Consider the following 12,739-nt stretch of genomic DNA (forward strand, 5'->3'; position numbering starts at 1 on the left):
TAATTCACTTAATTTACTCTCTGGCAATGCATGCAATGGTTTTTTCCAAATAGGCTGTTCTTGAAAAGAACAAACCAGACTTTCTGAATCTACCTCTTTTCTTGGATACTCTCACTGAGAGCACACTCTGACCTAATTTATGACTCATTTAAATAACACACATAAATTATTTCTCGGTTGTAAAAATGTGAATTAAGTATTTCTTTAAGCAGATCTGCATAGGCAAAATCATTTTGAGTAATGGAGAAAAATGCTCAGTTTATCTGGAAACCTACCTGACAGTTTGAGAACCACTGAACTTTTTAACCTGACAATTAGATTATAATGGTTTCAATCTTAAAACCAGCTTTTAAAATCGAAATGTGAGTAAGTTACTGAGTGAAGTGAACAATAACACACTCACTCTTTGTCAGTGAGAATCTGATGTCATCCTCTGGTCTAGTGATCACATGCTGTTTGAGTATTTCTGTAGTAAAAAGACAATCACTGTATCCTTCAGCTTCATGGTGCTTTTTCCCCCCACCAAATGATTTGTCATCAGATTATATAAACGCTTATTTATAACATAATTGTCTTTAAAAATCTGACTAATTTGGACCTTTTTATTGTCTGGTAATATACTACTAACAAATTAGTAATTTGGTTGTTCTGTTCAGACAGATTCTGGGTGAAAGGAGCCCACACGCTTTGATCAATGGTCTTATTAAATGTTTAAACAAGTGGTTAGACTCATCAGGCCTACAACGTTTGAACATCTCCAGCAAGTGGAACAGAGCAATGTGAGCCACATCTTGTACAGATGAGTTGTGTGTATGCGTTTCCTGTCCTCAGGTAAAGAGCCCTGCCTGATTTTCACAAACCGCCGTGACATCCGTCGCCTGGGGCTGGAGAGGAAGGAGTACACTCAGATTGTGGAGCAGCAGAGAAACGCAGTGGCTCTGGATGCAGACTTTAACCAGCAGATGATCTTCTGGGCTGACCTGGGCCAGAAGGCCATTTATAGGTAGTTTACACATGAATACCAAACAGCCACACTGAATTAAATGTGACTTTTGAGCTTATTGTGTTGCTTTTCATGCTTCTGAGTGAAATATAACTGTTTGATGCATTATGATATTTGGGATACACGTTTCTGGTCCCCACATCATTAATCCTAATGAAATCATGTTTACCAATGCTAGCAGCATGGCTCTAGGGATGGAAATGTACAGCCAGTTGGTCCACAACTTTCTTCCTAGTACTGGATGGACTGAGATGAAAATTTGTGCAGACTTTCATTGTCCCCAGAGGATGATTCCTAGTGACTTTTCATCTAGCTCCACCATTGGGTTTTGGCTTTCACAGAAATATCCAAGTACTGTTCAAAGTAAGGTCTTGACATGACATTTGGTACAGAAGTGCATGGCGCTCGGTGGATACACCCTGGTGTCTTTGATCCCACGGACTTTTCCTTTAGCACTACCAGCAGGTCAGGTTTTCTTTCATCTTGTGAAATGTCTCCATTTTTAGATGGACTGCTATGAAATTTAGTACACACATCTGTCGCTCAGCCAAACTGTGGCAAGCTTAGTTCAGCTCGAGCCAAGATGACGGGTTATAACTGCTATAACTTACAAGTCCCAATTATTAGCTAAAGCCTACGGCATTTTACTCTGCATGAATTTGCCTTGCAGCTTGTGCACTTTTCCTCTATTCATAATTTAACAAATGACACATTATTTATACTTTAACGCTGGTTTAAGTCACCGCATCTCCTGACAGAACACCACAGTTGAATTTTAGCGTTATGGAAGGTAACAAGTTGTCAACTCGAGATCACCTGCTAAGCCCACACGCTTTGTCTACCCATCCACCCCCAAAACAGTCAATCCAGAGGAAACGCTGTGTTGCCGTCATCCTCTTGCGCTCTAAGGTGCTGTTTAAAGTTAATAATATTGGATTACTATGTCTTATTTCATGAACTATTTGTGATTTTTGGGGTAATGCATATATCATTTTAAAAATAGTCAAAGTTTCCAAAGTCGGTGAGTAATCGTGTTAAATCGTGATCTCAGTATTGACCAAAATAATCATGATTAGGATTTTTGCCATAGTAGAGCAGCCCTACTCTGACTTTCCATCTAGCGCCATCATCAGGTCAAATTTTTGAATACCTGCAAAACTGACATTCCCATTAGCCTCAGCTGTACTGTGTATGTAGTGCTAATTAGCAAAGGTCAGCATGCTAATATGCTAAACTAAGGTGTCTAAGTATTTTAAGCTCACGTTTGGGTTTAATTACCCTGAATGACAAACCTGGCTGAAGTGAGGCATCCATATCTGATTGAAATCTTCAGGAACTTCTGTGAATCGCCATTTTGGATATATCGGACTTTGAAACTTTTTGAGACCAGATTAGTTAAGACTTTGCCCCACATTGTTTTGTGGAAAATAGTCTCAATTCCCCCTATTTTAATGTGGCTATGTGGCCATTCAACTGACTGATGTTTTACTTGGTGTACTCTCAGTAGATGATTTAAATCAGTGGTCGGCAATACGCGGGCCAAAGCTGGGCCAGCAATAATATCTGGCCCCTAGCCAGATTGCTTTAATAGTGGCAAAAAACAAACATTATAGCGGCTGGTGCTGAAACAAATCTCAGTCATGACAGCAAAAATTACTCACATAATCACTTCTCTTGTGCCTACAAAATATGCCAGACTTATTTGCCGATCCCTGATTTAAATCTTCCAGTTTGTTACGTTGTCTCTGTACTTCTTCCTTGCAGCACTTTGCTGGACAAACGAGGGGACATCGGCACCCATAACAAAGTTATAGACAATGTCCAGACTCCAGTGGGAATCGCCGTGGACTGGATCTATAAGAACTTGTATTGGTCTGATCTCGGCACCAAAACCATTTCTGTAGCCAACTTCAATGGAACCAAGCAGAAAGTTTTGTTCAACAGAGGCCTCAAAGAACCAGCATCCATTGCGGTGGATCCACTGTCTGGGTAGGTGGAAAGCTTGTGTTTTGATGTTTGGCGCAAACCTCCAACTTACAACGTACATTTACCACCCACCCGGTGTTTTTATATACACGTGTGTTGGTCCTGTAGGTTTCTGTACTGGTCTGACTGGGGCGAGCCGGCCAAGATTGAGAAATCCGGTATGAATGGAGTGGACAGGCAGGTTCTGGTGGCGACGGACATTCAGTGGCCTAATGGAATCACCCTGGGTAGGAAAGAACACACGCGCACACACTCTGAAGAAGCAATGAGTCATCTACATCATGTCCACATCATTACTGCATATTATTCTTTGCTGCTTATCCATCAAATCAGAAGGAAAATCCTCCCTAAAACAATTACCACTATTAAATAGCTGCTGGGATGCTTTCGTTTTCTTCTCAAATAAGAGCAAACGGCAGAAAATATGTATATATCAATGTAAATGTCATGTTTTGGTGTCAGTCCCTCTGAATACCCCTGAAGAGATTCCCAGTGACAAATTTTGGTGCCCACGGATTATGAAAAATGTGATGAAGCTGTAGTGATTTGAGGCCATTTTTCACTCTAGATATAGTCACTGAAGCAGGTTTACCAAAAACGGTAATTTCATGAGCAACTTGTTAGTGTACTTACACGTACACTCCTTTCAGCTCTTTTCCTTCAGCTGGCAGTTCATCTCCTATTAGTGCTTCAATTTCATCTGCCATCACATTTTGTTTTTATTACCGTTCAAATACTATGTTTCAGATACTCCAAAGTAACCTTTGACATGAAGTCATTCCTTGTTTTTATGTACATCTTGAAGCATTTTCAGGTTTCCACTTCAAGAGTTACATCTAATGACTAAGTTGAAAAGAATGAATCCCGCCGAGTGATCAGTAAATCCTTATTAAAATAACTTCACTCCAGGAATACATTAATGAAATAACTGGCTGAGATCTGATAAATGTTGTCCCTACTTTCTAACGCCTGACCAGATCAGATAATGAGATGTTCTCCTTTGTTCTTGCTTTCTCTTCCTGTACTTCTATCACCCACACTGTGGAAAAGCTATCGATTTATCCTTGCTAATTTTTTTTCTCTCTCCCTCTTTCATTTCTCACCTCCTGTTTCTTCATATGCTCCACCCCCCACCCCCAGATCTGATCAAAGGCAGGTTGTACTGGGTCGACTCTAAACTGCACATGCTCTGTAGCGTCGACCTGAACGGAGACAACAGGAAGAAAGTACTCCAGTCTCAAGACTACCTGGCTCATCCTTTCGCTCTCACTGTTTTTGAGGTACTACTGCTTCTCTGAAGAGTATATGGGAAACAAAACAGCACATTCTGTTTGAAAGGAATGGGTGAGACGCACGTTTTGACTGATTTTTAACATGTTGGACAGAATCCCTTGCAGTCTGGATCGGTTGGTGCATCCTGGAGATAAAATGTGTGCTCGTGATTGTATAATTGTTTGTCGCCTGATGTCTGTCGTTATCATTAAAATTATATTTATTTCATTTTTACAAATCCAGACGGTCAATGTCAACTATGTGAAAATAACAAACAAAACTGCTTATCGCTCGACCAATGTGAGTTTTTCAATGGCCAATGCAGATATTTAGAGAGCAGGGTGGCTGATGGGCGATATTTATTTAATGCTGATATCAAAACAAAGACAAGTCATGTAGAACTCCATTATTCCATGAAGAGTACAATCTAATATACACTGACTTTTTATTTTTAAATTTTATTTATTACTTAATGAAATAGAAAAACAAATTGGGTTCTGCTGTAGATTTCAGAACATGACTGGTGTTTAAGGCAGAGTAGAGTTACGTTTGTCAGAAGTGACATCATTCAGCTGCATTATTCTCTACAGTATAACAATATATAATGCTAGCCAGTAATGCTTTTATATTAGCTGTCATTTTAGGATGGGAGAAATTTAATAGAAAAGATAATGGTGACTAGGGGGAAATTAAGGGCTCGAAATTAACTTTTTCACCACCTTCCCAAAACTCACAAGGTGGAGCGCTGACATTGTGTCTGCACACAGTTTTTATTTATTGGCCTCTTGAGCAGGCATCAGCTGATTATGTCAAAATGCCAAATATTGACGTGAATCCTCGGCTGACAGATTATCACTAAAACTGCTAAAGGGTAGCCCTGATCCAGGACCATCATACTATGGCTCTAATGTGAGAGTCTGAGATCAGGGCTGTCCTGGACCAGTGTGATGTGCTACTGAGATGGTGGTTGCCTAGCAAATGCAACTCTAATAATAGTGTAGATGTCGTTCATGGAGTTGCACTTACTCAGTTGTCCAATATGTGCTGGTTGTCGAGACAAGACCAGCCATGTAGGATGGTGGAAATGTGCGTGTAGTATGTTTCAGTCACATGTTAACATGGTGCATCCCTTCATTGTCATTTTCCACTTCAAAAATAAGTAAAGGAAATAAAGGATGCAAGAAAACTCAAAAGTCCACACTTTTACTCTGCATCACATCTATAAAACATTCAGAAGAGCTTGGAATTTGCGTTCTAGTGAGAAGATTAACTCACAGAAAGCAGGTATATTTGATGGATCACATCTTATGTCTGAAAGCCAGTGTGTGTGTGCACGCGCTAATGTTTCACATGAAATCTTTTTGAATCATAGAATCATGGACATGTGGCGCTCTTGCTTCTCTCTTGCCTACACCCACTCATGCAACTGCTGACCGACTCACAGATGACACACTTATTCAAATGCAGACACTGTGCTTAAAGTAGAACTCATGTCTGAACACTGCAGTGCACACCACATAGATGGTTGAATGTGATGTAGAATCTCTGCACTGACAATGTGCACAGTATTTATTAGGTGTGAACCTTCACTGGTTTCACCATTTTGATTACGATTCACCTGTCAACAATTCCAATGCACAACGATTCTTGATTCATCTCGATGTATAGCATGCTCAATATATTACTGCGCATGGCTACGTTTTCATCAATTAATACAAGAAGTCAAATAAACCCGAACTGCTTTTTATTTAGAAAGTGCTTTCAAAAATCAGACTACAGCAGTCTATTATAAAAAGTTGTACCAGTATCTGTGTGACCCACCTTGGTACATAAAGCTTTCTCAGAGCTAGACAGCAAAATTGATTTTGCCTCTTCAATTCTGATTAGCTGAGCTTGCTGTATTATTTATGGTTTGAGATGTTAGCTCAGGGTGAAAACTACTAGCATGGGTTCCTCAAATTTGATGCATTACCAAAGTATTTCATTTTACAAATACTTATTTACACACAGTGTCCAGTTCCTGCTTCCTAGTAAGTTCATAAAATTTGAAATGTGTCCAGATGTCTCCTTTCAAAATACTGGGTGCATTTTCATACCACTCGCAGCTGAACTCTGCCATATCTCCCAACATATAAAAGTAATGTTAGCCATATGTTCACCCACAATTCAATGCAAGAGTGACATTGCAACGTAAAGTCTTGAAACTCTACTGTCCAACAGGGATTGGAAAATCGGTTTCATGGTATAAACATCAGTTTTTGGAAAAGTATATTGCTGAAAAAGAATTAATTGCAGTGATGCAGGATAATTGCATTTACATTCTATAATACCATGGCCACTGAAATTCTTACTAGCTGGCAGTTAAATGGTATTTAAACATGAAGATTAACTCTGAGGTATCCTGCTATAGCAGTTTGACGTTCTGTGCTTCGGCCATGTCTGTTTTCTTATATCGAGACAGCTTTGAGCTATTAGTAGAAAAATGAGCCGTTTTCTGTCCCCCCCCTCCAGGATCGAGTCTTCTGGACAGATGGTGAAAATGAAGCTATCTACGGAGCAAACAAGTTCACCGGCTCTGACGTGGTGACGCTGGCCAGTAACCTGAATGACCCCCAGGACATCATAGTTTACCATGAGCTAATCCAGTTGTCAGGTAAGAACCTGCTAGAGGGTGGGGGGGGTGGGCAGAAGGAACAGCCATTAATGGTTATTGAGCTGGAAAATCTTGTCCTACTTCTGCAGGCTCACTGACATCACAGCCACCTCAAGCTCAGGGCTGATGAAGACTTTTTCTTTTATACCATAGCTGCTGCAATGAGTTAATGTCGCTTAATTAAGAGGAAGTTAATCAAAAATTACTGTAATTACACATGATTCAGGTGCTGGTAGTACTAATAAGTAGCATTTTGGCTGTAATCATGCAGCCATAACTGACGCAGGTCTACTAGACATAAATCTTAACAGTTATGGAAAGAAGGAACCAATAATCAATACCAACAAACCAGCATGTTGCTTTTTCACAAAACCATTTTGCCTGCTTTACTAGCTGTCAGTCACATGGTCATAGCCATTTGGCGTTTTCTCAGTTGAACTCGAAAGTTCAACTGTTTTTGGTCAAACACCATATACATGTTTTGACAAGCAGAGGTTGGTGAAGACGTTTCATGGTTTGACATGTGAGATCAGCCCCTTCCAGCGATTCATGAATGATTTCTATACCGCAGCTTGATTGTCAGTGGGATCAGCTGCTCTAGCACTAAATTTGTTATGATAAAGCCACATTAAGCGATGTTTAAATGGGTAGTTGTTCTATTCATGACTCTTGTGTGCAGGAACTAACTGGTGCACAGAGAAAGGTGAAAATGGAGGCTGTAGCTACATGTGTCTGCCTGCACCGCAAATCAACAAACACTCCCCCAAATACACATGTGTGTGTCCAGAGGGACAGGAGCTGGCTGCTGATGGCTTACGCTGCAGACCCGGTGAGTCACAGCACCAAAGTGGTGAAACTGATTTTTTTTATTTTTTTTATTTTGGCATTTCATTCATGTTTATGCTCAAACCTAGAGCACAAATTTGCAACATGCAAGCTTAAATTGGCCTCATTTCTTTCTTTTGGACACAAAACAAATGCCATAATTGTAGGACTCTCAAATCTATCTGCAAATTGCTAACAACAACCATCTGTCAAACGCAGTGCTGTCATTTGTGATCTGCTTAGTGAATACTTTTGTGAAATAAGCCCTAGAGCTTGTAAAGTTAGACACTTTTGTCTGTTATAAGTTGAAATCCTGCATGGAAATTGTGAGGCTGCACAATTATTTTAATATTGATTCATACTTCATTCGTGACTATTTTGCCACGGTAGTGTAGAGATCTCTTGCATCAAACCAAACACTCCTAATTTCTCCTGAAGTTGCATCACCAAAATTGCAACGAAGCATGATTAAATGTGACCTGTTGTCAGAGAGATGGCAAAGTAATGCGGTGAAAGAATTGTCAGAAGATAAATGGGAACAAAATCATTCAGAATCAAGGAAACCCTGTCAGTGGTGGTGAAAAAGTTTAAGTTTAAACAATTTAATCCAGAATTGTGCAAAAACAAGGAAGTTTAGTGATTGCTTGTAGCAAGATATGGTACTAAAATCACTGAAAACTGTCAGGATAGCATTAATAGATTGATTGAATTGACTGAGAGGTCTGAGCCACACGCAGGTTTATCTTTCTTCAAAATGACAGATTGGCCACGTTTAAAGTAGGGTCGATGTAAAATTAGATGGGATGGGAAATCAGATCTGAAAGGGGGATTTCTTGGAAATACAGGATTTTCTGCCATTTGTTGGCTTAGTTGATGCTCTTAACATTCGGTGAAATCATTTTAAGTTCACATGTTTTACAAACTGTAAATAACGAGTGGACGCTGATGGGTTGTCACTAACACAACGCAGATAAATGAAAGGGCAAGAATTATTTGTCCTGTTAGTTTTTCTTTGGCAGCCTGAGGGCTCTGTGCGGTCTGTCAATCTTAATAGTTCCTCCTATGGTCTTCAGTCCCAAAGTGTCAGGAAGCCAGCTTTTGGAAAAAATCTCATTCCCTGCCACTCTTCTACACCTTCAGACTGACTCGTAGGTTTTGTCTCTGCGACTCCTGTTTTTGCCGTCCTCTGCTCAGATTGGTTAAGGTCTTTGCTCAACTGCAACCCTGCCCTCCAGAGAATTTGTGCGGTCTACACCCTCAGATGTTTGTTATTCTCTATGGTGTCTTCACTGCGGTTACTACAAAGTCTGCCCAGGGTGTTAATCTTTTCTGTAACATTCTGGGATATAAAGCTAGCAACGTTTTCTTCAAATGGCACACTGTCACCATCATCCATGCTAAACACAGAGCTGGCCATGTGATGTTTGCGCTTCTGCATGTGTTCTCAGAGTTTGTCACAAATGACTTTCCTTCAGCACCAGACATGTTTCCCACTAAAATTCACTCAAACTATGGTTCAATCGGTCAGGAATAATAATTGGCCCAAGAGGCGGGAGGTTGGTGGAGATGGTGCATCATGTGGCCCCCAGCTGACTGATTTTCAAAGTGCCTTTTGATGCCTTCAGGCCAGTGTGGATGGGAAAGTGTTGGTAATGAGAGAGTACAAACTGCGCTGGTGCACAAAATGGAACAGGTTATAGCACTAAACAAATGGTAAACCTGTAGCTGCTCATTGTGTTAATGTTTTTCAAATACTGTTCACACAAAGGCGATCCTGTGCATTCCCCTCTGCTTCATCTTTTTACTGTGCTGCTAGTCTCAAATATGCCTCTTCTTAAATAATTCATTAAACAAAGGCTAAAGGGAGCTGGGCCTCCATGGATCTCCCAAAACAAACAATTGTAAGTAAGTGAATTAATTCAATCTAATTCTAGACTGGTTTCGAAAGCATAAAGAGGACCTACTTTCACTCCCTCCCTTTTTCCTGTGCTTCTTAAGCATGTTTCCTTAGTGCAAGTGTGTTCCCTCTGAGTCTTGTCTTCTATCTGTATCCATGCCAGCCACAAACCCAGCTGTCTGTTTGTGTTAGTAGTCTGACAGCTGAACAGTAACTGAGTCAGTTGGTGTTGTGATCCAGTTTTTCCAGTGTCTCTTGGCAAGTCTCAACACAGTCCTTTCACATCTCAGCTGCAGCTCTGTCTCCTACCTCTGTTTGCAAGTGTCTTTGTCATCTCATCCCGACAGCTGAATTGTGTAGCTTCCTGAGGTTGGTCCTCCTTCTCATTGGGGTGGGGGGGGGGGGGTTCAGCACTGAGTGTTTAATTTTTTTCCTATTGTGTTCTGGTCTAGGCTGACTTCAGTTTTGTGGACTCATGATTGGGTGACTGAAAAGACCGCTGAATTTATCAGAGCCATAGTAACACTTTTTTTTTTTTTTGCCTATCAAAAATTATCTGACTCAAAACCACAGTATGATCTGAACCATGAGTTTTGATTTGGCCAGAATTTTTGTTTAAAACATTCAAAAACTGAACTAACAAATTTAACAGAATGTGAAGGGGGAAAAAAACTGTTGGGACATCATGTGGAAAGCATGTATTGCCTTGCCAAGCTATATACTGAAGTTAGCAATGCAAACCAGCTAGTCACCTACTTGTGTCTCGAGAGGTGATAGTGGGTCATTGCAGCATCCACTCTGCCCTCAGTCTAACATGGGAGTACGAAGAAGTAGAGCTGCCCTGAGGGCTTGTAAAGTTGAGTGCTGTGGAGATGGGTCTGGCTATGCGTGACTGATTTGAAGGGAACTTGCAGTCCCTGGTTAGTGTCACAGAAGCACAAAGATGGCATGGTAACTTGGTGATATTATAATGTAAATATCTTCTGCATAATTATGGTCATGTTTTTACATAATCTGAGCTAGTTGGCGTCATACGTTGAACAGAAAAGACTTGAGAATGGACCCTTGGGGAGAACTCCACATGTCATTTGCTCTCAAACTTACCAGGAACCCAAGTTCTCCGGTTATATTCCTTCAGGTTCGCACATTTTATGTATTTTTTTTTTTTTTTTTTTTTTTCTCCCCCCTTATGAAGTCAGACAGCTTCAGGAGTGCAAATCATGTTTTAAGTTTAGACTTTTTCAATTCAGCTGCAAGGGCTGTAAAATGGGATAAATATGTAAACTGGAGGTTTAGTAAAGAGCAGCTCAGCCTTGCATCCAGTCCTCGCTGCTGACTTTATATGAAGTTGGTTTCTGATTCACTACGTGGTACTAAAAACTAAATATTTTGCTTTCTAATGTGTAGTTGATAACAAGGAAAGAAATTACGCTCAGGTCAAAAATGGCAAATAACATAGTGCTTTGATCATATTCCTTCCAATGTTGGATTAATGCTTTTTTTTTTTTTTTTTTAAACTTAAACTGCAGCCCTGCTCTCCATCAGTCTAGTACTTTGCTGGTAAAAGGTTGCTAGAAAACACTGTCCTCTCTCTGATCTTCTCTACCCCAGTTGTTTTTGTCTAGAGCCATCCAGCTCTTTTCTGCACTCCCACAGATTAGCCTTTTCAAACTGAAGCAGCGTCGGAGGAACCTGACAGCTGAATTCAGTGCACATGCCCTCCTAATTGGACTCTGAAACTGTAGACCGAGACACTAGTGTATATAAAGTACTGGAACATCCCCGACAACTCTCTGCACCACCGTCCTCCTGAATGAAAGTCTGCCTAGTTAGCCTCTTCAGTTATCTTAGGAGCGTAAAGAAGAGAAGTCTATTTCCACGTGAGAACTGTTTTCCCAGGCCTGTCCTCCTTTGTGACATTTTTCTGCAGGACTTCTCAATTTGTATCTAATTCAAATGTGTTTGCATGCATATTGTAAATTGGTGAAATTGGAATTTTTGGGTGTCTATATTTCAGATTTGCCTGTTTACATGATACTTAAAATATCCTTTAAATTAGTTACAACCTGAGGCTGATTTTCCTAGTCATCACAGCTACTGGAATGTCTGGCATTCAAAGTATCATCGCTAAATTCACGGTTTTGGCCAGTAGCGCTGTCCCCAATTACATTTAACCAAATAATCAGTCCAAATATTGATTTAAATTTTAGACTGATTTATTTGCCAACAGGTAACTGTACCTTGTTGGCCTGAATTACTAAAGTAGAGAGTAGAGCTCCAGAGTTAACTGATGCTCTAGTTTATCCTAATAAAATCTCACGAGGTGTCATACTGTTGTCCTTCACAAAGTGACACATTGGTCTTTAACAGTGGCTAACAAGTAAAACCTGTACACACTGGGTAAAAAGACATTGGAAAAGAAATATAAATATGGCTGTGATTGCCCAATGCAGACATACAATAGCTTATGGACTAAGGACTAAGTGTTTACTTGCTCAGACCAGCTTTAGAAACGTATGTGAAATTAAATTTTTTGGAATGCTTTCGGAGGGTGATGCTGTTTGGCAAAACATGCATGGGGTTAGACCACCTAAAACCAGGATTAAGATGTTTATCCTCGACATTACTCATACAGCGCGTCGTCTGACCACATCTGAAGGCAAACGTTCTTACACCTGTTCCAAACGGCCACAGTATAATGAGGGAGCTTTTCCACCCCGCCTTCCAGAGAGGGGTGAGACTCGCACTTTTTTGGACAGTCTCTCCTTTAATATATTGTGGTATTGAACTTGGTTGTCCGTACAAAATGTGACATTGGTAGAAAAACGGAGCTGGAGAGAGCATTTCTTTCCCACCTCTGCGTGAAGTGAGCAGGGTTGTCACTGTCAGTTTCTGAAAGTTACAGAAATTGTCAGAGCCCGGCAGGTGCAGAGGGTTTGGTGCTTGAAGCTTATGGGCACCTTTTAGTTTATAATTCCACTTATTTCACCGGTTCTATTTGAACCACAGCAAATTTCAAAGATGTGGGTGGCAGTAAAGAGGTGTGGAACCAGAAGATCATACAGCAGGATGAGATGAACTCTGCACCAGCTCGGTAGCAGCT

General features: G+C 40.5%; 1 protein-coding gene across 2 annotated transcripts in view; it reads left to right on the forward strand.

The window, feature by feature from the left end:
• Nucleotides 1–12,739, forward strand: part of vldlr (very low density lipoprotein receptor) — a 59,971-nt gene that overhangs the window by 39,046 nt on the left and 8,186 nt on the right. For both annotated transcript variants that reach the window (XM_046066675.1, XM_046066676.1), the window contains exons 11-16: nt 832–1,003; nt 2,768–2,992; nt 3,098–3,216; nt 4,130–4,269; nt 6,773–6,914; nt 7,594–7,743. In XM_046066675.1, the coding sequence (XP_045922631.1) occupies nt 832–1,003; nt 2,768–2,992; nt 3,098–3,216; nt 4,130–4,269; nt 6,773–6,914; nt 7,594–7,743 (948 nt within the window). The remainder of the gene's footprint in view (nt 1–831; nt 1,004–2,767; nt 2,993–3,097; nt 3,217–4,129; nt 4,270–6,772; nt 6,915–7,593; nt 7,744–12,739) is intronic.

The sequence above is a fragment of the Micropterus dolomieu genome, linkage group LG13, assembly GCF_021292245.1.
Source record: "Micropterus dolomieu isolate WLL.071019.BEF.003 ecotype Adirondacks linkage group LG13, ASM2129224v1, whole genome shotgun sequence".
Lineage (NCBI taxonomy): Eukaryota > Metazoa > Chordata > Actinopteri > Centrarchiformes > Centrarchidae > Micropterus > Micropterus dolomieu.